General features: G+C 46.6%; 1 protein-coding gene across 3 annotated transcripts in view; it reads left to right on the top strand.

Annotated features, from left to right (window-relative positions):
- Nucleotides 1–20777, top strand: part of ripk2 (receptor-interacting serine-threonine kinase 2) — a 110848-nt gene that overhangs the window by 64637 nt on the left and 25434 nt on the right. For all 3 annotated transcript variants that reach the window (XM_070893817.1, XM_070893813.1, XM_070893808.1), the window contains exons 8-10: nt 260–337; nt 12235–12400; nt 18754–18957. In XM_070893817.1, coding sequence (XP_070749918.1) covers nt 260–337; nt 12235–12400; nt 18754–18957 — 448 coding nt within the window. The remainder of the gene's footprint in view (nt 1–259; nt 338–12234; nt 12401–18753; nt 18958–20777) is intronic.

Raw genomic sequence — 20777 nt, 5'->3', positions numbered from 1 at the left:
CTGTTCCCTTGAATGAATAATGGTCACAGCATTGATGGAACAATATAATGTAATCCAAATACAAACTAAAATGTATAACTTTACTGCCATATGGGTGGGGGGAGCAGAACTCCCATGTTGATGCCAACCTGAATCACTGACCTACTATCATTGTGGTAAAACTGCTTTTTTAGCAGCCTGGCAAAATCTAAATGACTTTTCATTGTTATTGAGCTTATATTTTGTTGTTTTCAAATCTTAATTTTTATTATTATTATAGGGGGATTGTGACTCGGGTCATTTCTCATCATATGAAAAACTCAATGGAGACTTAAAGTCACTTAATACACCAGTACAGGTAATAAATATGTACTTTATCCCAAGATATAGTAAACCTGAAGATTTTTTTTGTTTAAAGCACTTTACCAGCTTGCACATTAAAACTTAGTCAAGAATCATTCTACAATGGCCTTGCATTCAACTATTTACTCCAAACAATCCTCCATGTTTAATTTATCCTTGACATCAAATTCAGGTCACTGCAATGTATTTGCTTCAGAATTCATAGCAACACATTGGTATTAATAACTAGTTGGTTTATTAGCAAAGGTTTAACAATGACACTACACATTACCAGTTCATCCACCAGGCTGTCAACCACCTGCCTCATCGTCGATCCCCTGAACCCAACTGGCTGGGGTTTTATTGAGTCTTGTGAACATCACGTGACTGGCTAAGCTACTCCCAACTCAACAGCTCTACAACTATTTCAAGTGCCCCCTGATTAAAGGGGGGCACTAAAACCGACAAACTTAAACAAATTAAACTTTACACGTTAAGGATCAAATTAAAATTTGGTGGCACTCCAGTCCCTCCAGAATCCACCTCTCGTGGAAGGCTGCGAGCATACCGGTGGACACTGCATGCTCCCATCTCCAGGAACACCCTGACTCAGACGTAACCGCGGAAGAAAGGCAGGCAGTCGGGCTGAAGGACCCCCTCGACCTGCCCGCTCCCCTCCGCATAGGGTGCCCAAAGATCAGCAATGTGGGACTGAAGTGCAACCAGAATTTGAGGAGCAGCCCCTTCAGATATTGGAAGAGGGGCTGCAACCTCGCGCACACAACATATACATAGAACACGGACTCCTCTACACCGCAGAATTTGCAGGCGGCTTGGGAGCCCGTGAACCGACTTAAAAACTTATTGCACGGACCCTCTAAGCCAAGTCCCCAATAAAGGACTCCCGTGTAGAGAACACTCCATCGGGGACCCCCGCCTCCTCCGGATGGCAAGATGGTGCGCCATGGCGTGTCCGGACGGCAGACCAGCATGGCAATGTGGAGAGTGTGCTAGAGCAGCCCGTACAGGAATCCCCTCCACGCTGAACTGAAAGGCACAGAGGGGATTTCCCAGAGGAGGCTCAGGTTGTGAGGTGCCGGCTCACCGATGAGTAATTCCATCCGAACGGGGGTCAATTCGGACGAGATCTGCTCATGTGCCAGAGCCTCCTCGACATACCTAACAGAGTCAGGGCCCAGTGCTGTTTTTAGCGACTCGATGGCATTGGCTGCACACCGGACGTCGGCCCAGGATAGGCGCGTGCCAGCTCCTCAGGTCAACAGCTCTACAATTATTTTAGTTGAGAAACAGAAAATCAAGTGCCCCCTGATTAAAGGGGGGGGAGACACACCAAACATTTCCAAACAAGTGCCCCTTTGTTTTTTTTTTTGTTTTTTTTTTGTGGGCACTGAAACACAAATTATACAAGTGCCCCCTGGCTAAAAGCGGGAGGTGGGGGGCACTAAAACCAGCAATTAAACAAATTAAACTTTAAACATATAAAATAAAATTAAAATTTAGTTGCCGGGGGTGATGATGCACTCCAGTCCCTCCGGTGCCCACCTCTCGCGGAAGGCCGCGAGCGTACCGGTGGACACCGCGTGCTCCCATATCCAGGGACACCCTGGATCGGATGTAAGCGCGGAAGAGAGGCAGGCAGTCGGGCTGAACGACTGCCCACTGCCTGGACCGTCTGATGGCCCCCTTGGCCGTGTCCAGGAGCAGTCCTACGAGGAGGCCCTCGGAACTGCCCGCTCCCCTCCGCACAGGATGCCCAAAGATCAGGAGTGTGGGACTGAAGTGCAGCCAGAATTTGAGGAGCAGCCCCTTTAAATAATGAAATAGGAGCTGCAACCTCGTACATTCCATAAAAAACATGGAACACGGACTCCTCCAGACCGCAGAAATTGCAGGCGGCCTGGGAGTCCATGAACCGACTTAAAAATTTATTGCACGGGACTGCTCTGTGCACCACCCTCCAGGCCAAGTCCCCGATAAACAGTGGGAGGACTCCCCTGTAGAGAGCACTCTATTGAGGATCCCTGCCTCCTCCAGATGGCAAGATGGTGCGCCATGGCGTGTCCGGATGGCAGACGAGGATGGCAAGGTTGAGAGTGTGCAAGAGCAGCCCGTACAGGAATCTCCTCCGCGCTGAACTGAAAGCCACAGACGGGATTTTCCGGAGGAGGCTCAAGTTGTAAGGTGTCAGCTCCCGAGGGAGGTTTCAGGCCTTGGCGCCGATGAGTAATTCCGTCCGAACGGGGGTCAGTTCGGACAGGATCTTCCCACGTGCCTGAGCCTCCTCGACATATCTAACAGAGTCAGGGCCCAGTGCTGTTTTTAGCGACTCGATGGCATTGGCCGCGCACCGGACCTCGGCCCAGGATAGGCGTTGTGCCAGCTCCTCAGGTCAACAGCTCTACAACTCTTTTAAAGGAGACAAAATAAACATTAGTTCAAGTGCCCCCCGATCTGGGGGACACTCCAGACACTTTTCAACTGCCCTTTTTTTTGTGTGTTTTAAAATTTCTGTGGGGGCATTAAAATCATAAATTTTACAAGTGCCCCCTATAAAAGGGGAGGGGGACACTAAAAACCTGGCAATTAAAACAAATTAAACTTTAAAACATATAAAATCAAATTAAAATTTGGTTACCGGGGGTGACGATGCACTCCAGTCCCTCCGGCACCCACCTCTCGCAGAAGGCCGCATGCTCCATCTCTAAGGACACACTGGCCCGGATGTAAGCACGGAAGAGAGGCAGGCAGTCGGGCTTGACTGCCCGCTGCCTGGACCGGCTGATGGCACCCTTGGCCGTGCCCAGGAGTAGTCCTACGAGGAGGCCCTCGGACCTACCCGCTCCCCTCCGCACAGGGTGCCCAAAGATCAGGAGTGTGGGACTGAAGTGCAGCCAGAAATTGAGGAGCAGCCCCTTTAAATAATGGAACAGGGGCTGCAACCTCGTGCATTCAATAAAAACATGGAACACGGACTCTTCCAGACCGCAGAAATTGCAGGCGGCCTGGGAGCCCATGAACCGGCTTAAAAATTTATTGCACGGGACTGCTCCATGCACCACCCTCCAGGCCAAGTCCCCGATAAATAGTGGGAGGACTCCCGCGTAGAGTGCACTCCATCGGGGACCCCAGCCATCTCCGGACGGCAAGATGGTGCGCCATGGCGTGTCCGGATGGCATACGAGGATGGCAAGGTTGAGAGTGTGCAGGAACAGCCCGTACAGGAAACCCCTCCGCGCGGAACTGAAAGGCACGGAGGGGATTTCCCTGAGGCGGCTCAAGTTGTGAGGCGCCGGCTCCCGAGGGAGGTTTCGGGGTTTGACACCGATGAGTAATTCCGTCTGAACGGGGGTCAGTTCGGACGGGATCTCCCCACGTGACTGAGCCTCTTTGACATACCTAACAGAGTCAGGGCCCAACGCTGTTTTTAGCGACTCGATGGCATTGGCCGCGTGCCGGACTTCGGCCCAGGATAGGCGCCGTGCCAACTCCTCAGGTCAACAGCTCTACAAACCTGTGAGCGTACTCACAGGTGCATACATTACATTCACTGTAAAGTTTTGTGCTGGGGTATTTTTTTAAGGCTGTTCCATTCCTTGAGTATGTTCCAGGAACAGCATTATAATTAATGGCATTTCATACCTTCCCACAACTAGATTAGAAATCTGCCAATGCACATTATAGAGGCATGTGAAAATAATAGCTGAATATCCACCCAAATTCCTAATCTGTGCTCTTGGCACAAACAGCTCTGCATTGGGATTGCAAATTTGCAACATTTACTCTAATATCTGCAGATGATAGATTAAGAAATCAGAGTGGAATGTTGGAACAAGGTAAAAAAGTGTTCATCAGAGACAGAAAAATGCATTAGAATGACAAAAGTTCAAAAACAAGTGAAGTGGAATGTGAATGGGAAAAACTGGTAGGAAAATGAAGGAGACAGCAGGGGTAATTTTCAACTTTGCTACCCGGGCAGTAACCTGGCAGAGCGGGTCGCTGCTTTTTATGGAACCTGATTTCAATTAAACAAAAATCGGGTGGGTTATGTAATGGCAGTGAAGTTGAAAATTACTAAAGCCATTGTTCAGACCGGAGGGTTGCAAGGTGCCCAGAGATACTATTCTTGATTTACATTCAGTTTATTTGTAGGCGGCCTAGGACAGAAAAATCAGAGTAACAGTGAAAGGGAAAATTGAAGTGATAAGCCACATGGAGGCCAGGATCATACTTACTGACATAATTACAGATATTAAGCAAAGCGGTTTTCCAATTTAGAGGAGACCACACCAGAAGCAGCCAATACAGTATGTTGAATTGGAGGAAGTACATTTAAGTTGCTGTCTCACAGCGAAGGGTGTAATTGTGTATCTGTAAAGCATGCACTCCCATGTTCCGTCACCAGGGAGCGCATCCCCTGAAGTCCCAAGGGATCCCAGCATCCCTTGGGAGCACTGAATATTAGCCGGCCCCTAAGGCCTGTTTCTCACTCTGAAATATCTGAATAAAGACTGAGGTCACTGTTACTTTAACCTCCCTGTGTGCAGTCTCATCTGTGTTAGGAACACAATAACTGGCGACAAGTATACGAATCCAACGCAAAGATGCAGCAAACTGTGGGCATCCTGGAGAAGTTCTCGGAGGGTGGGGACTGGGAAGCCTCTGTCCAACGGCTAGACCAGTACTTTGTAGCCAACGAGCTGGACGGAGAAGGAAGCGCTGCAAAAAGGAGAGTGATCCTCCTCACGGTCTGCGGGGCACCGACCTACAGCCTTATGAAGAAGAATCTGGCTCCGGTGAAACCCACAGATAAGTCGTATGAGGAGCTGTGAACACTGGTTCGGGAGCATCTTAACCTGAGGGAGAGCGTGCTGATGGCGAGGTTTCGGTTCTACACGTGCCATTGATCTGAAGGTCAGGAAGTTGCGAGCTATGTCTCACAAAACTGAGAACGTACACCAAAGATCTCATCACTGTCCTGGGCAGCGCCATGGTCAAGGTCACCTACGAGGGCACGGTGCACGAACTGCCACTCTGGATTGTCCAGGGCGATGGCCCCACACTGCTTGGAAGGAGCTGGCTGGGCAAAATCCTCTGGACCTGGGATGACATCCTAGCGCTATCACATGTCGATGAGGCCTCATGTACCCAGGTTCTTAACAAATTTCCTTCCCTTTTTGAGCCAGGTATTGGAAATTTTTCCGGGGCGAAGATGCAGATCTACTTGGTCCCAGAGGCACGACCCATTCACCACAAGGCGCGAGCGTTACCTCACATGATGAGGGAGAGTGGAAATCGAGCTGGACCAGCTGCAATACGAGGGCATCATCTCGCCAGTGGAATTCAGCGAGTGGGCCAGCCCAATTGTTCCAGTACTCAAAAGTGATGTCACGGTCAGGATTTGCGCCGATTATAAAGTATCTATTAATCGTTTCTCGCTACAGGACCAATACCTGCTACCTAAGGCAGACGACCTATTTGCAATGCTGGCAGGAGGCAAGCCATTCACCAAGCTCGACCTGACTTCGGCCTACGTGATGCAGGAGCTGGAGGAGTCTTCGCAGGGCCTCACCTGCATCAACACGCACAAGGGACTGTTCATCTACAACAGATGCTTGTTTGGAATTCGGTCGGCTGCAGCGACCTTCCAGAGAAACATGGAGAGCCTACTCAAGTCAGTACCATGCACGGTGGTTTTTCAGGATGACATATTAGCCACGGGTCGGGACACCATCGAACACCTACAAAACCTGGAGGAGGTCCTCCAGCAACTGGATCGCGTAGTGCTGCGGCTGAAGAAGTCGAAATGCATCTTCATGGCAACAGAAGTGGAGTTTTTGGGGAGAAAGATCGTGGCGGACGGCACTCGGCCCACAGACGCCATGACAGAAGCTATCAGGAATGCACCCAGGCCACAGAACGTCACGGAGCTGCGATCATTCCTGGGACTTCTCAACTATTTTGGTAACTTCCTACCGGGGTTAAGCACCCTTTTAGAGCCCCTACATGTGTTATTGCGTAAAAGTGAGAACTGGGTATGGGGAAAAAAACTAAGTAATTGCTTTTGAGAAAGCCAGAAACATTTTATGCTCCAACAAGCTGCTTGTATTGCAAAACCCATGTAAAAGACTTGTGCTAGCATGTGATGCGTCTTCGTACAGAGTCGGGTATGTATTACAACAAGCTAATGTTGCGGGGAAGTTGCAACCTGTCGCCTATGCCTCCAGGAGCTTGTCTAAGGCCGAGAGGGCCAACAGCATGATTGAGAAAGAGGCATTAGTGTGTGTGTTCGGGGTAAAGAAAATGCATCAGTACCTGTTTGGCCTCAAATTTGAGCTGGAAACTGATCACAAGCCCCTCACATCCCCGTTCGCTGAAAACAAGGGGATAAATACTAATGCCTCAGCCCGCATATCAGTGTATAACTATACCATCCGCCACAGGCCAGACATCGAGAACTGTGCGGATGCTCTCAGTCGGCTACCATTGCCCACCACGAGGGTGGAAATGGTGCAGCCTGCAAACTTGTTAAATGTGGCGCAGCCCGCAGACTTGTTAATGGTCATGGAAGCGTTTGAAAATGATAAATCACCTGTCACGGCCTGCCAGATTAGGACTTGGACCAGCCAAGATCCTCTGCTGCCCCTAGTAAAAAACTGTGTACTGCATGGGAGCTGGGTCAGCATCCCCATTGAAATGCAAGAGCTAATCAAGCCATTCCAGCGGCGAAAGGACGAGCTGTCCATTCAGGCAGATTGCCTGTTGTGGGGTAACCGCGTAATGCTACCCAAAAAAGGCAGGGAGACGTTCATCTCGGATCTCCACAACACACACCCGGGTATAGTAATGATGAAAACGATAGCCAGATCCCACGTGTGGTGGCCCGGTATCGACTCTGACTTAGAATCCTGTGTACGGCAATGCAGCATGTGTGCTCAGTTGAGCAACGCGCCCAGAGAGGCACCACTAAGTTTGTGGTCCTGGCCCTCGAGAGCATGGTCGAGGATCCATGTCGACTATGCGGGCCCGTTCCTTGGTAAAATGTTCCTGGTGGTGGTAGATGCTTTTTCCAAATGGATTGAATGTGAAATAATGTCGGGAAGCACCGCCACCGCCACCATTGAAAGCCTGAAGGCCATGTTTGCCACCCACAGCCTGCCTGGCATATTGGTCAGTGACAACGGGCCATGTTTCACCAGTGCCGAATTTAAAGAATTCATGACCCGCAATGGGATCAAACATGTCACCTCGGCCCCGTTTAAACCAGCCTCCAATAGGCAGGCAGAGCGGGCAGTATAAACAATCAAACAGAGCCTTAAACGAGGCACAGAAGGCCCACTCCAAACCCGCCTGTCCCGAGTACTGCTCATTTACTGCACGAGACCCCACTCGCTCACAGGGGTGCCCCCGGCTGAGCTACTCATGAAAAGGACACTTAAAACCAGACTCTCGCTGGTTCAGCCCAACCTGCATGATCAGGTAGAGAGCAGGCGGCAGCAACAAAATGTAAACGATGGTCGCGCCACTGTGTCACGGGAAATTGATCTGAATGACCGTATATGTGCTAAACTATGGACATGGTCCCAAGTGGATCGCGGGCACGGTGATAGCTAAAGAAGGGAATAGGGTGTTTGTAGTCAAACTAGACAATAGACAAATTTGCAGAAAGCACCTGGACCAAACGAGGCTGCGGTTCACAGACTGCCCTGAACAACCCACAGCAGACACCACCTTTTTCGAGCCCACAACACACACCCAAAGGATCAACGACACCACCCTGGACCAGGAAATCGAACCCATCACGCCCAACAGCCCAGCAAGGCCAGGCTCACCCAGCAGCCCTGTAGGGCCAACAACACACCAGCCCAGTGAGGGCACAGCCAACACACCAGAATAGACATTTGTACCGAGGCGGTCACCAGGGAAAGAAAGGCTCTCGACCACCTCACCTTGTAAATAGTTTTCACTTTGACTTTGGGCTGGGGGAGTGATGTTGTGTATCTGTAAAGCATGCACTCCCATGTTCCGCCACCAGGGAGTGCATCCCCTGAAGTCCCAAGTTCCAGGAATGGAAGGAAAGATGTCGTTGGTAGTGAAATTATGTTGTCGATAATTATAGGATTACATAGCATATACAACACAGAAACAGACTATTCGGCCCAACCAGTCCATGCCGGCGTTTATGCTCCACTCGAGCCTCCTCCTGTCGTTCCTCAACTAAATCCATCAGTATAACCCTCTATTCCTTTCTCCCTCATTTGTTTGTCTAGCCTCCCCTTCAATGCATCTATACTATTCACTTCAGGAATCATTAGGGATGCAATATATTAATGCTTGGATAAGGAGAGGAATATTCGGGACACCCAACAAGGCTTTCTAAAAAGGAGGTCATGTCTTACAAATCTAACTCTATTTTTTGAAGCCATTATAAGGTTGATGGATGATGGAAGTCCAGTAGAAATTGTCTATTTCGATTTCCAAAAAGCTTTTGATAAGTTACCACACGAGGCTTCTCTAAGATCGAAGCCTTTGGTATTCGTGGTAATACATTGAGCTGGATTGAGAACTTGCTGACAGGATGTAGGCAAAAAATAGTTATAGATAGATTTGGATCTGTTTGAGGACAGGTCACCAGTTGTGTCTCACAGTACCGTTGCTCTTTACTATTTTTATTAATGATCTGGATGTAGGTGTTGGGGCAAAATCTGAAAATTTGCGGATAATACCAAGATCTGTGCAAGTGTTAGAACTGTAGAAGATGCTCGTCTGCTTCAGGTGGATCTTAATGTGTTGGGAGATTGGACTCATGACTGGCAAATGATGCATAACTTGGATAAGTGCAGTGTTCTGCATGAGGGCAGGGAAAATGCTCAATGTTCACACACCCTTCAGGGAAAAGAAGGCGGAAATGGAACGAGATTTGCGTTCCTAGTGCATTCATATTTAAAGTTACATAAGCAATGCCATGAAGCGATCGCTAAAGCAAATAGGGTGTTGGAGTGTATCCATAGGACAATTGAGTACAAGATGAAGCATATTATTTTGCCCTTGTGCAAGACCTTAGTCAGGCCGCACTTGGAATACTATGTTCAGTTTTGGTCTCCTCACATGGTGGATGATATTGAGGCTTTGGAAAAGGTACAGAAGAGGGACACTAGACTAATACCCAATTTAAAGTATCCTTATTATCAAGGTAGGCTAAAAGAGTTGGGACTCTATACTTTAGGGAAGCAGAGATTTAGAGGTGATTTGATTGAGGTTTATAAGATAATGAAAGAAATAGTTTGTGTTCCAGTTGACAGCTTGTTCCAATTAAATAGATTAGGGAGGACCAGGGGTCACAAATTTAAGTTATATAAGGCCAGATCTAGGTTAGATATCAGGAGGTGGTTCATTTCCAGAGAATAGTGGACCTCTGGAACAGGCTGCTGCCTTGTGCGGTGGATGCTGATTCACTGAATTCGTGAGAACTGGACCTGTTTCTGGCTGGGGCGGAGATCATCTCTTCCAGAAAGTAGGTACTGCAGGAAATTCAGGGCCAGGATGATCTGTACTAGTTTCAACTGCCTAGATAGGTCGGACAGGAATTTCCCAGATTTTTTTCCCCAAAATTGGCCTGTTTTTTTTTCATTTTTTTTTGCCTCTCCCAGGAGATACATAAGCTATCACTATAGTGATACACAAGGTATCACAATTATGAAGGACAGGCTCAATGGACCATTGTTCTGTCTGTCATTGTCTGTATGTTCATGTGTTCGTAGACCATGAAAAGCTGTTTGGAAATGTGATGTGCACTAGATAAATGAAATATTGAAAGTGCAATAGCTATGGCATAGGACTATTAATAAAAAATGCCTTTGTGTAGGAAAAATACAGATTCGATTTTACCATGTTTGGCCCTCCTATCTTATCTGTGCAGCTGTAGGGAGTTTCTGAGTGAAGATGTTATGCTTATTGCAGGAGTGAGGGAAAACTGGATGTAGAATTATCCCTAGGTTATCCTAGCTAGTTAAGAATGCTGTTACTACAGGCCAGTATTTAGTCAGTGCCTGCTCTCAAATGCAGTTGGTGCACAACCAGGGAAGCAAACTAGTATTTGCCTAAAAGGGTGCAATATCCTCAGTAATTTCATTGAAATGGAAGCAGTTTTTGGTTTTATAGTGTCAAGTGTTCTGCCCAAGCAGTAGTGCATTTCAAATGGATTTATTGACCTTCAGTCTCTTGTGTTCACTGCACTTCTCGTTTGTTTTGTGAGAAACCTTTTTAAACATTATGACTTCTTTAAATTACAAAGCTGCTTCAAAAAAGAAACATTTCTGTAGTATCATTGGGCCCAAGTTTCGGGCCGCGCCTAGAACGGCGCAGCCCCGACCTGGACGCCCGTTTTTCGCGCCACAAAGTGCGCCTAAAAAATACTTACCTATTCTCCGGCTCCCTGCAGGTCCTCTGGAGCTGGGCTCAGCGCAGCATGAGCTGTGGGGGGCGGAGCCAGGTCCCTGCGCTGAAAACAGTGCCGGGACCTCTGCACAGGCGCGCTACAGTGGGCACGCAAGTGCAGTAGCCCCAGGCGTCCAAAACTGTCTGAGAGGGGCCCGAAGCACGCAGCCCCGAGCCCTGGCCAAATGGCCTCACTGGGGCTGCGTGGATAAGGCTGCCTCCCACGCCCAGCTCCTGTTTCCTCCCGACCGGACCCGACTCGACTCCCGCTCCCTCTTTCTCCCCCCCCCCCGGACCCGACCCGACCTTCCGCCCCCCCCGCCCCCGACTCGACCCGCGCTTTCCGCGCTCCCGACCCGACGCCACCTACCTGTAAATCCAATGCTGGGGATGGGCCCCGCCCGAAGTCTTGGGCCCGGCCCGTTCAGCCTCCCTCTCCTTTCTCCCTTCTCTCCCTCCCGTCCCTCCCTTCTCTCCCTCCCCTCTCCCCTCCCCTCCCTTCTCTCCCTCCCTCCCTTCTCCCTCCACCCACCTCCCCCTCCCCTCGCTGTCAGAAACACAGACACTGACAGACAGAGAGTGAGAGACACACACACAGACAGAGAGATAGACACTGACAGAGACACACTGGGGGGGCCGTCCCAGCACGCTGTTGGAAGGCTCCCGGTGCTGCAGTCGGTAAGTAGGAAATGTTTTATTTATTGATTTTTTTTTTTTTGGATTGATTTATTGGTTGATTTATTGATGTATTTATCATTTATTATTGATGATGGCTCTTTATTTGTAAAACTGAAGTGTTTAATGTTTGTAAACTTCCCTTTTAAACCCCCCCCACCCCCCATTCCCTATGCCTGATTTGTAACCTATGCCTGATTTTCTAAGTTTTTCTGAGCGTACAAAAATCTACACTTACTCCATTCTAAGTTAGTTTGGAATATGTTTTCACTGCCTAAACTTTCAAAACGGGCAGAAGTGGCAAGACATGCCCCCTTTTGGAAAAAAAATCTGTTCCAAACTGAAACTGTTCTAACTGACTAGAACTGGAGCAAACTAAATGCCGAGAATTGCAATTTCTAAGATACTCCATTCTAAACCAGTTGCTCCAAAAAAAAACAGGAGCAACTCAGGCCGAAACTTGGCCCCTTTGTCTCCCTGTGGAATGCACCTTGTGTATTATATGGGGTGGATTCTACAGCATTGAGCAACAGAGAAACGGCCACAAATGTGTATTCTTGGCTGCCAAATGACGACTTGGCCTTCCAAAGGTCAGATAAAAAGGTAGTAGTAGCTACCAGAGACATTAGCACTGTCATGTAAAATGACCTTAATTGGTAGATACTGTTTGTAAATTTCAAACATTTCAATCTCCTAATTTTAAAATAATTTGATATCTGTATCAATTGCTGTTTTTTTTTCTCTCTTTCATTTCCTGCTTAATTTCATTCTGTTGTGCTACAGGCAATGAATCTAGGTCCACGTACCTTAACCTCACATCAAGAAAATGTCTCCTTTCAGCAGTCAACAGTAGTGCCCCAACAGCTGTCATCAACAGCTCCCTCGCTATCTCCATACAACATTATGCCTACAGTATCGGAAAAGAATGCTGATGTTTGCAAGGATATCAGTAAGTGAGAGAAATTTATTGATGTTATGTGGCTGGTATTAAACTCGGTAAGTGAAACAAACAGAGGTGGGACAGCATGAGGTGCCTGTAAGAGAAATGATAAACAAGGAAGAAGCCGTAAGTGGATTACATTAAGAAATGGTAAGAGAGATGGGAAGATCAGTAAAGTGATGCAGGGAACCGAGAACAGGTTCCACATACTGAATTAAGTTGGTGGTGGTAGTGAAGGGGGTGAAGTTAATGAGGAGATCATCATAGAATCACAGAATGGTTACAGCACGGAAGGAGGCCATTCGACCGGTTGAGCCCGTGCCGACTCTCAGCCAGTCCCACTCCCCTGCCCTTTTCCCCATAGTGCTGCAATTTCTTTTCCTTCAGATACTTAGCCAACTCCCTTTTGAAAGATAAAATTGAGTCTGCCTCCACCACCCTTTCAGTGCATTCCAGATCTTAACCACGCGCTATGTAAAAATGTTTTTTCTTCCATTGCCTTTGGTTCTTTTGCCAATCACCTTAAATCTGTGTCCTCTGGTTCTTGACCCCTCTGCCAATGGGAACAGTTTCTCTCCATCTACTCTGTCCAGACCCCTCATGATTTTGAACACCTCATTCAAATCTCCTCTCCATCTTCTCTGCACCAAGGAGAACAACCCCAGCTTCTCCATTCCTGGAAACATTTTCGTAAATCTTTTCTACTCCTTCTCTAAGGCCTTCATATCCTTCCTAACTTGTGGTGCCCAGAATTGGACACAGTACTCCAGTTGGGGCTAAACCAGTGTTTTATACAGCTTCATCATAATTTCCACACTTTTGTAATCTATACCTCTATTTATGAAGCCCAGGATCTAGTAAGCCTTTTTAACTGCTTTCTCAACCTGCCCTGCCACCTTCAACGATTTATGCACATGTACCCCTAGGTCTCTAGGTCTCTCTTTCATGTCCCTCCTCCCCTTTAGGATTGTACCATTTAGGTTATATGTCCTCTCCTCATTTTTTTCCACCAAAATGCATCACTTCACACTTTTCTGCGTTAAATTTCATCTGCCACATGTTCGTCCATTTCATCAGCCTGTCTATGTCTTCCTGAAGTCTATCACTCTCCTCCTCACTGTTCACTATACTTCCAAGTTTTGTGTCATCTGCAAATTTTGAAATTGTGCCCTATACACCCATGACAGTCATTAATATATATCAAGAAAAGCAGTGATCCTAGAACCGACCACTGGAGAACACCACTGTATTAACCTCCTCCAGTCCGAAAAACAACCGTTCCCACTATTCTTTGTTTCCTGCCACTTAGCCAATTTGGTATCCAGGTTGCCACTGTCCCTTTTATTCCATGGGCTTCAATTTTGCTGGCAAGCCCATTATGTGGCACTTTGTCGAACACCTTTTAGAAATCCATCTACACTATGTCAACCTCATTATCCTCATCAACCCTCTCTGTTACCTCATCAAAAAACTTAATCAGCTGGTTAAACACGATTTGCCTTTAACAAATCCGTGCTGGCTTTCCTTAATGAATCTACCCCTCTCCAAGTGCCAATTTTGTCCTTGATTACTGTTTCAAAAAGCTTCCCCGCTACTTAGGTTAAACTGACTGGCCTATAGTTGCTGGGTTTTTCTTTAACCCTTTTTTGAACACTGGTTTAACATTTGCCATTCTCCAGTCCTCTGGCAGTACCCCTGTATCTACGGATTGAAATATTATGGCCAGTATCTTCGCGATCTTTGCCCTCAGCATCCTAGGATGCATCCCATCTGCTCCTGGTGATTTATCTACTTTAAGTACAGCCAGTCTCTCTAATATCTCTATCAGTTTTTATCCGATCATGTGTCTCTACTACCTCCTCCTTCACTGTGTCTATAGCAGCATCCTCTTCCTTGGTGGAGACAAATGCAAAGTACTCATTTAGTAACAGTCATACCCTCTGCCTCCATTCATAGGTCTTTTTGATCCCTAATAGGCCCCATCCCTCCTCTAACTACCCTTTTACTATTTATATGCCTATCGAAGACTTTTGGGTTATATTTTATGTTGGCTTCCAATCTATTCTCATGCCCTTTCTTTGCCCGTCTTATTTACTTTTTCACTTCTCTTCTGACCTTTCTATATATAGTCTATGATGGTGAAGCTTGAAGGAAAAATGGAGAAAGAAGTAGAACAAGGGAGGAGGGATCCAGAATTTGTTTTGCTTCGTCAGTCTTTGGTAAAAAATCACGGCCTAGAAATTGCACGGTTTATCACCACCCTTTAACGCCATAATTGGGTGAAAATATGGTTGCCGCTGCCCTTTCGCCAACTGGCGGTAGGTCCCACAGCGGCCCATCATTTTGGGGTGGCTGGCAGTGCTGCCAGTTGAAGCGAACATGAAAATCATTGAAATTAAGCAGACCGTGACGTCAGTGAGTTTGCAACGCTCATTCCAAGCCCAATCTGCGAGTTTGAACTTCATCACTCCACTTACCAGCAGGCCTTAACTACGATGAGCTGAGCAAGTGTTGACAAGCAGGAAGAGGCTCCAACAGCGGGATTTAAAGGGATCATCAGCAATCACTTGCACTTGATGTGTTTCTGCAGTTTTACTGGCTCTGTGCTATTTTCTGCAACTCTAGCAGCTTTAAAAACTGCTTTAAAGGTTCTAAGGTGACAGGGAGTGTTGTTGCAAGTGCAGAATTCCTTCATTATTTCAAGGCGTCTGCTCACAACATTTGCTCACATTCATGGGGGCTGTACTGCCAGTACCCCTCGCACTCGAGTATGTTTGGGAGAGGAAGTGGAGGCAGTGAAGAAGAGGAGAAGATGCGCACAGAGGGAGGAGCAGGGCCAGGAGGGCTCTCAACAGGACACCTTACCCCCCTAGGGTCTTCCGAGAGCACTTCTCTTATCTCCACTTAAGCGAGGAGCATTATATAAGGAGACTCTGCTTCACCAAGAGGTGGTCACAGAACTCTGCTACCTCCTGCAAACAGATCTGCAGCCTCAGAACAGGGCAACCACGGCTCTCCCAGTGCCAGTCAAAGTGACCGTGGTCCACAATTTCTTCAGCAGCAGATTCTTTCAATCTGCAGCAGGAGACATAGCTAGCATCTCACAGTTTGCCATCTATCGCCGCATCGGGGAGGTCACAGAGGCTTTCTACATCAGGAGAAGGGATTACGTTTTCTTCTCTCTGAACAGAGAGAAGCAGGAAGAGTGCACATGTGGCTTTGCCAGGATAGCAGGATTCCCCACAGTGTTGGGCACCATCGACTGCACACACGAGGCTTTGCAGGCATCGTATACCAATCCTGAGATCTTCTGTAACCACAAAGGCTTAATGTGCAGTTGGGGTGCGACCATGCCCAGTGACTCCTGATGGATTACGTGCCCATCATTGGAGGGTAAATGCTTTTAATAAAAAGTACTTGCTACCTTTCTCATTCGTGCTTCGTGACATTTTTTCTCGATGTTTTGGAAGCAACCGCACTCATATAATGAGAGCCATGCTCCCACCAGGAACATCATCGAGCAGACCATCAGTTCTGCAACAGCTCTGCTGACTTGACCACTTGGGAGGAGCCCTCCAGTACAGGTGGGAGTCTCATTCTGTGCTATTATAGTGAGGAATTGGAGTCAAAGACTGGAGGGAAAAATGTAATGAAGCAATGGGCGGTCTTGAAAGAGGAGATGGTTCGGTACAATCTCGGTAGATTATTACAAAGGGGAAAAGGAGGACAACCGAAGCTGGAGCTCCCAGAATGACAAAGTACTTGGAGAGTAGGATGAAGCAGAAAAAGGGAGCGTATGATAGATTTCAGCTTGATAAAACAATGTACTTTTTATAGTCAACCTGATTGTGAAAAAGGAAATAAAGGGGCAAAGAGATAGTACAAGAATAGTTTGGCGGTTATAAGGTCTTTGAAAGTCATATTAACAGTAAAAGGGTTGTCAGCGGAGCGGTGGGACCGATTAGGGGCAAAAATGGAGAATTACTGGTGGAGGCAGAAGGCATGGCTGAGGTACTTTGCATTGGTGTTTACCAAGGAAGAGGACTTTTCCAAAGCTATGGTAAATGAGGAGGTTTCTGGGATACTTGATGAGATAAAAATAGATCAAGAGGAGGTACTAGACAGGCTGGCGGTAATTAAAGTGGATAAGTCAGTCGGGGTGCATCTTAGGCTGCTGAGGGAAGTAAGGGTAGAAATTGTGGAGGGACTGGCCACAATCTTCCAATCTTCCTTGGATACAGGGGTGGTGCCAAAGGATTGGACGATTGCAAATGTTATACCTTTGTTCAAAAAGGGGAGAAAGATAAACCTGGCAATTTCAGGCCAGTCAGTTTAACATCGGTGGTGGGGAAGCTTTTAGAAACAATAATCCAGGAGAACATTAACAGCCAATAGGACAAGCATGATATAACGTTACAATAAAGGAGAGCCAGCATGGATTTGTTAAGGGCAAATCATGTTTGACTAAATTGATTTGAATTTTCTGATGAGGTAACGGAGAGGGTGGTTGAGGGCAGTGCAATGGATGTTGTGTATATGGACTTTTAAAAGACATTTGATAAAGTGCCACATCCTAGCAAAATTGAAGCCCATGGGATAAGAGATACAAAATTGTCTACAGGATAGAAAACAGAGTTGTGGTGAATGGTTGGTTGTTTTTTGGATTGTAGGGAGGTATAGAGTGACGTTCCAAAGTTCAGTACAAGGACCACTACAGTTTTTCATATACATTAATGACTTGAATTTGGAGGTACTGGGCACAATTTCGAAATTTGCAGGTGACACAAAACTTGGAAGTGTAGTAAACAGTGAAAAATATAGTAATAAACTTCAAGAAGACATAGACAGGCTTGTGGAATGGGTGGACACATAGCCGATGAAATTCAACGCAGAGAAGTGTGAGGTGATACATTTGGTAGAACAGTGAGGATAGACCATACACACTAAATGGTACAATTTTAAAGAGGGTGCAAGAGCAGAGAGACCTAGGGTGCACAAATCTTTGAAGGTGTAAGAACAGGTTGACAAAGCAGTTAATAAAGCATATGGGATCCGAGAAGCATACGGCTGGATTTTCGGCTTTGATGTTTTTGGTGCGATAATGGCGGTGGCACGGGAAAGTTAGTGCCCAGGAACAGTTTGCGCCTCAGTAAGTAAGTTTGGGCAGCTGGGCCCTGAGTCAGGGGGTGCAGCACTAAGCGAGACATTATGCACCTCTCTTAGGGCGTTAGGATGGGAAACTCCCGAGCTAAGAGGCAGCCCGGAGCGCTCCGAGAGACGCCTTGTGGGGTGGGGGGGGGGGGTTGGGGTGGGGTGTGGGGGTGTGGGGGGGGGTGGGGGGGTGTGGGAGAGAGAAACTAAAATAAATACCACAAAAACATTCCCAAAACATTGCCCATGCCATCACAACACAAATCACAAAAAAAAATTAAAAGAAAAAACAATCACACTTACCTTCGGAATCCATTACTTACCTCTTCGCTGTCGGGAGCGTTTGACCGCCTGATTTCCCAGGCGGTCAGCGTGAGGCGTGCTTAGCGGCGTATGGGTTGGGCTGAAGTTCAAACTCGTGCCGGTGTCACAACCAGGGGCATTGCAAACTGGCGCAATTCTTCTGAGCGGTGCTGCTCAGCGCCGCCAGTAAGCTGGACCCGAGGATCACTGCGGGGCACTGGAGACTGACCGCGGCCAAAACACCTCACCGCCGCCATTGCTGCTGCTCCAGGGTGAAAAACGGAGCAGCATAGAGTACAAAAGTCAGGAAGTTAAGTTAAACCTTTAAGTAAACCTATATAACCCCAGCTGGAATATTGTTTCTCAATCTGGGCACCATACTTTAGGAAGGACGTGAAGGCTTTGGAGAGGGTACAGAAGAGATTTACTAGACTGGTTCCAGGGATGAGGGAATACAGTTACATGGATCGATTAGAGAAGCTGGGGTTGTTCTCCTTGGAGCAGAGAAGGCTAAGAGGAGATTTGATAGAGATGTTTAAAATTATGAAGGATTTATTAAAGTAAACTGTTTGCAATGGCTGAAGGGTTGATAATGAGAGGTTTGGCAAAAAGACCAGAGGTGACATGAGGGGAAACCTTTTTACGCAATGAGTGGTTAGGATTTGGAATGCACTGCCTGATAGGGTGGTGGATACAGATTCAATAGTAGCCTTCAAAAGGGAATTTGATAAATACTTGAAGGAGAAAAAAATTGCAGAGATATGAGAAAGAGCAGGGAATTACTGGATTGCTCTTCGAAAGAGCCGGCACAGACTTGATGGGCCTAATGGCCTCCTTCTGTACTGTACTATTCTATGTGAACCTGTGCCCATAATGCTTACCTGCATCTTATGCTTGTTCCTGAATAGGTAACACAGATGAAAATGTACTGTCTAGTATGAAATATCAAGATGAAGAATTGTACACACCATCTTTAGTTACACCCAGTGAAGAAGACAATTTGCCTCAGACTGCTATATGTCAACCAGACAACAACTTTACACCTGGAAGGGGAGTACCTGAAAGTGAACCGGACTATGGACAGGGACTAATAACTTTCCAATCTTCCACAGGTGAGTACAGACATATTGTAATTCAGTCTATAGCGATCCAACTGTGCAACCATGATTAAAGACACTGATATTTTAATGTCTCAAAAAAAGCTGAATACAAAATATATTTGTCATCTGATGATATTCATAGGTCTAGATTCACACCAGCCCCATCAGACTTTGACAGCAAGAAACGCATGATTTTATTATAACTGTGTAAAAACAGGCTGTCAGGAAGGGCTGGGTGGAGTAGAGAAGTGAGGGAGACTCGCCTCCTTGGGATCTAACTTTTACTTTTTGCAGAGGAAGGGATGATAGTCTGGTCTGACTAATGACCTTAATAGGCTGATATGGTATGTCTGTAGTATTCTCTTTCCTTTGATCCAAGTCAAAATATACAGTGAATTGTTCATTTGCTGGGTTGCACGTTAGGTAAAATAAGAACATTAGAATTAGGAGCCAGGAGTAGGCCATTCGGCCCCTCGAGTTGCTCCGCCATTCAATAAGATCATGGCTGACCTTCTACCTCAATTACACTTTCTTGCACTGTCCCCATATCCCATGATCCCGTCAATATTTAAAAATCTATTGATCTCTGTCTTGAATATACTCAAAGACTGAGCCTCTACAGCCCTCTGGGGTAGAGAATTCCAAAGATTCTCTACCCCAGAGTGAAGAGATTTCTCCTCCTCATGTTCCTAAATGGCTGACCACTAATTCTGAGACTGTGACCCCTGGTTCTAGACTCCCCAGCCAGAGGAAACATCCTCCCTGCATCTTTCCTGTGTAGCCCTGTAAGAATTGTGTATATTTCAAGAGATCACCTCTCATTCATTTATATGCTGGAGAATAAAGGCCTAGTCTGCTCAATCTCTTCTCCTAAGACAATACCCTCATGCCAGGAATCAGTCTGGTGAATCTTCATTGCACTCCCTCTATGGGAAGTATATCCTTCCTTAGGTACACAATACTCCAGATGCGGTCTCACCAGGGCCCTATATAATTGCACTATGTCTTTATTCTTGTACTCAAATCCTCTTGTAATAAAGGCCAACATTCCATTTGCTTTCTTAATTGCTTGCTGTACCTGCATGTTAATTTTGTGATTCGTGTACAAGGACACCCAGGTCACTCTGTACATCAACATTTCTCAATCTCTCACCATTTAAAAAATACTCTGCTTTTCTATTTTTCCTACCAAAGTGAATAACTTCACATTTCTTAACATTTTATTCCATTTGCCATGTTGCCCATTCACTTAGGCTGTCTAAAACCCCTTGATGCCTCTTTGGCATCCTCCTCACAACTTGCATTCCCACCTAGCTTTGTATCATCAGCAAATTTGGATATATTACATTTGGTCCTCATCAAAATAATTGATATAGATTGTGAATAGCTGGGGCCCAAGCTCCGATCCTTGCAGCATCCCACTATTTACAGCCTGCCAACCCGAAAATGACCCGTTTATTCCTACTCTCTGTTTTCCGTCCATTAACCAATCCTCAATCCATGCTAGTATATTACCCCCAATCCCATGAGCCCTAATTTTGTTTAATAACCTCTTATGTGGCACCTTATCGAATGACTTCTGAAAATCCAAATACACCGCATTCACTGGTCCCCCCCCTTATCTATTCTACTAGTTACAACCTCAAAAAACTCTAACAGATTTGTCAAACATGATTTCCCTTTCATAAATCAGTGTTGACTCTGCCCAATCCTATTATTATTTTCTAAGTGGCCTGCAGACTCAAGGGGCTGAATGGCCTACTCCTGCACCTATTTTCTATGTTTTCTATGTTTACTACGTCCTTGATAATAGATTCTAGCATTTTCCCTAC

Source organism: Pristiophorus japonicus, chromosome 1 (assembly GCF_044704955.1).
Source record: "Pristiophorus japonicus isolate sPriJap1 chromosome 1, sPriJap1.hap1, whole genome shotgun sequence".
Taxonomy (NCBI): domain Eukaryota; kingdom Metazoa; phylum Chordata; class Chondrichthyes; family Pristiophoridae; genus Pristiophorus; species Pristiophorus japonicus.
Note: the sequence above shows the minus strand (reverse complement) of the source record. Positions and strands in the feature narration are given on the sequence as shown.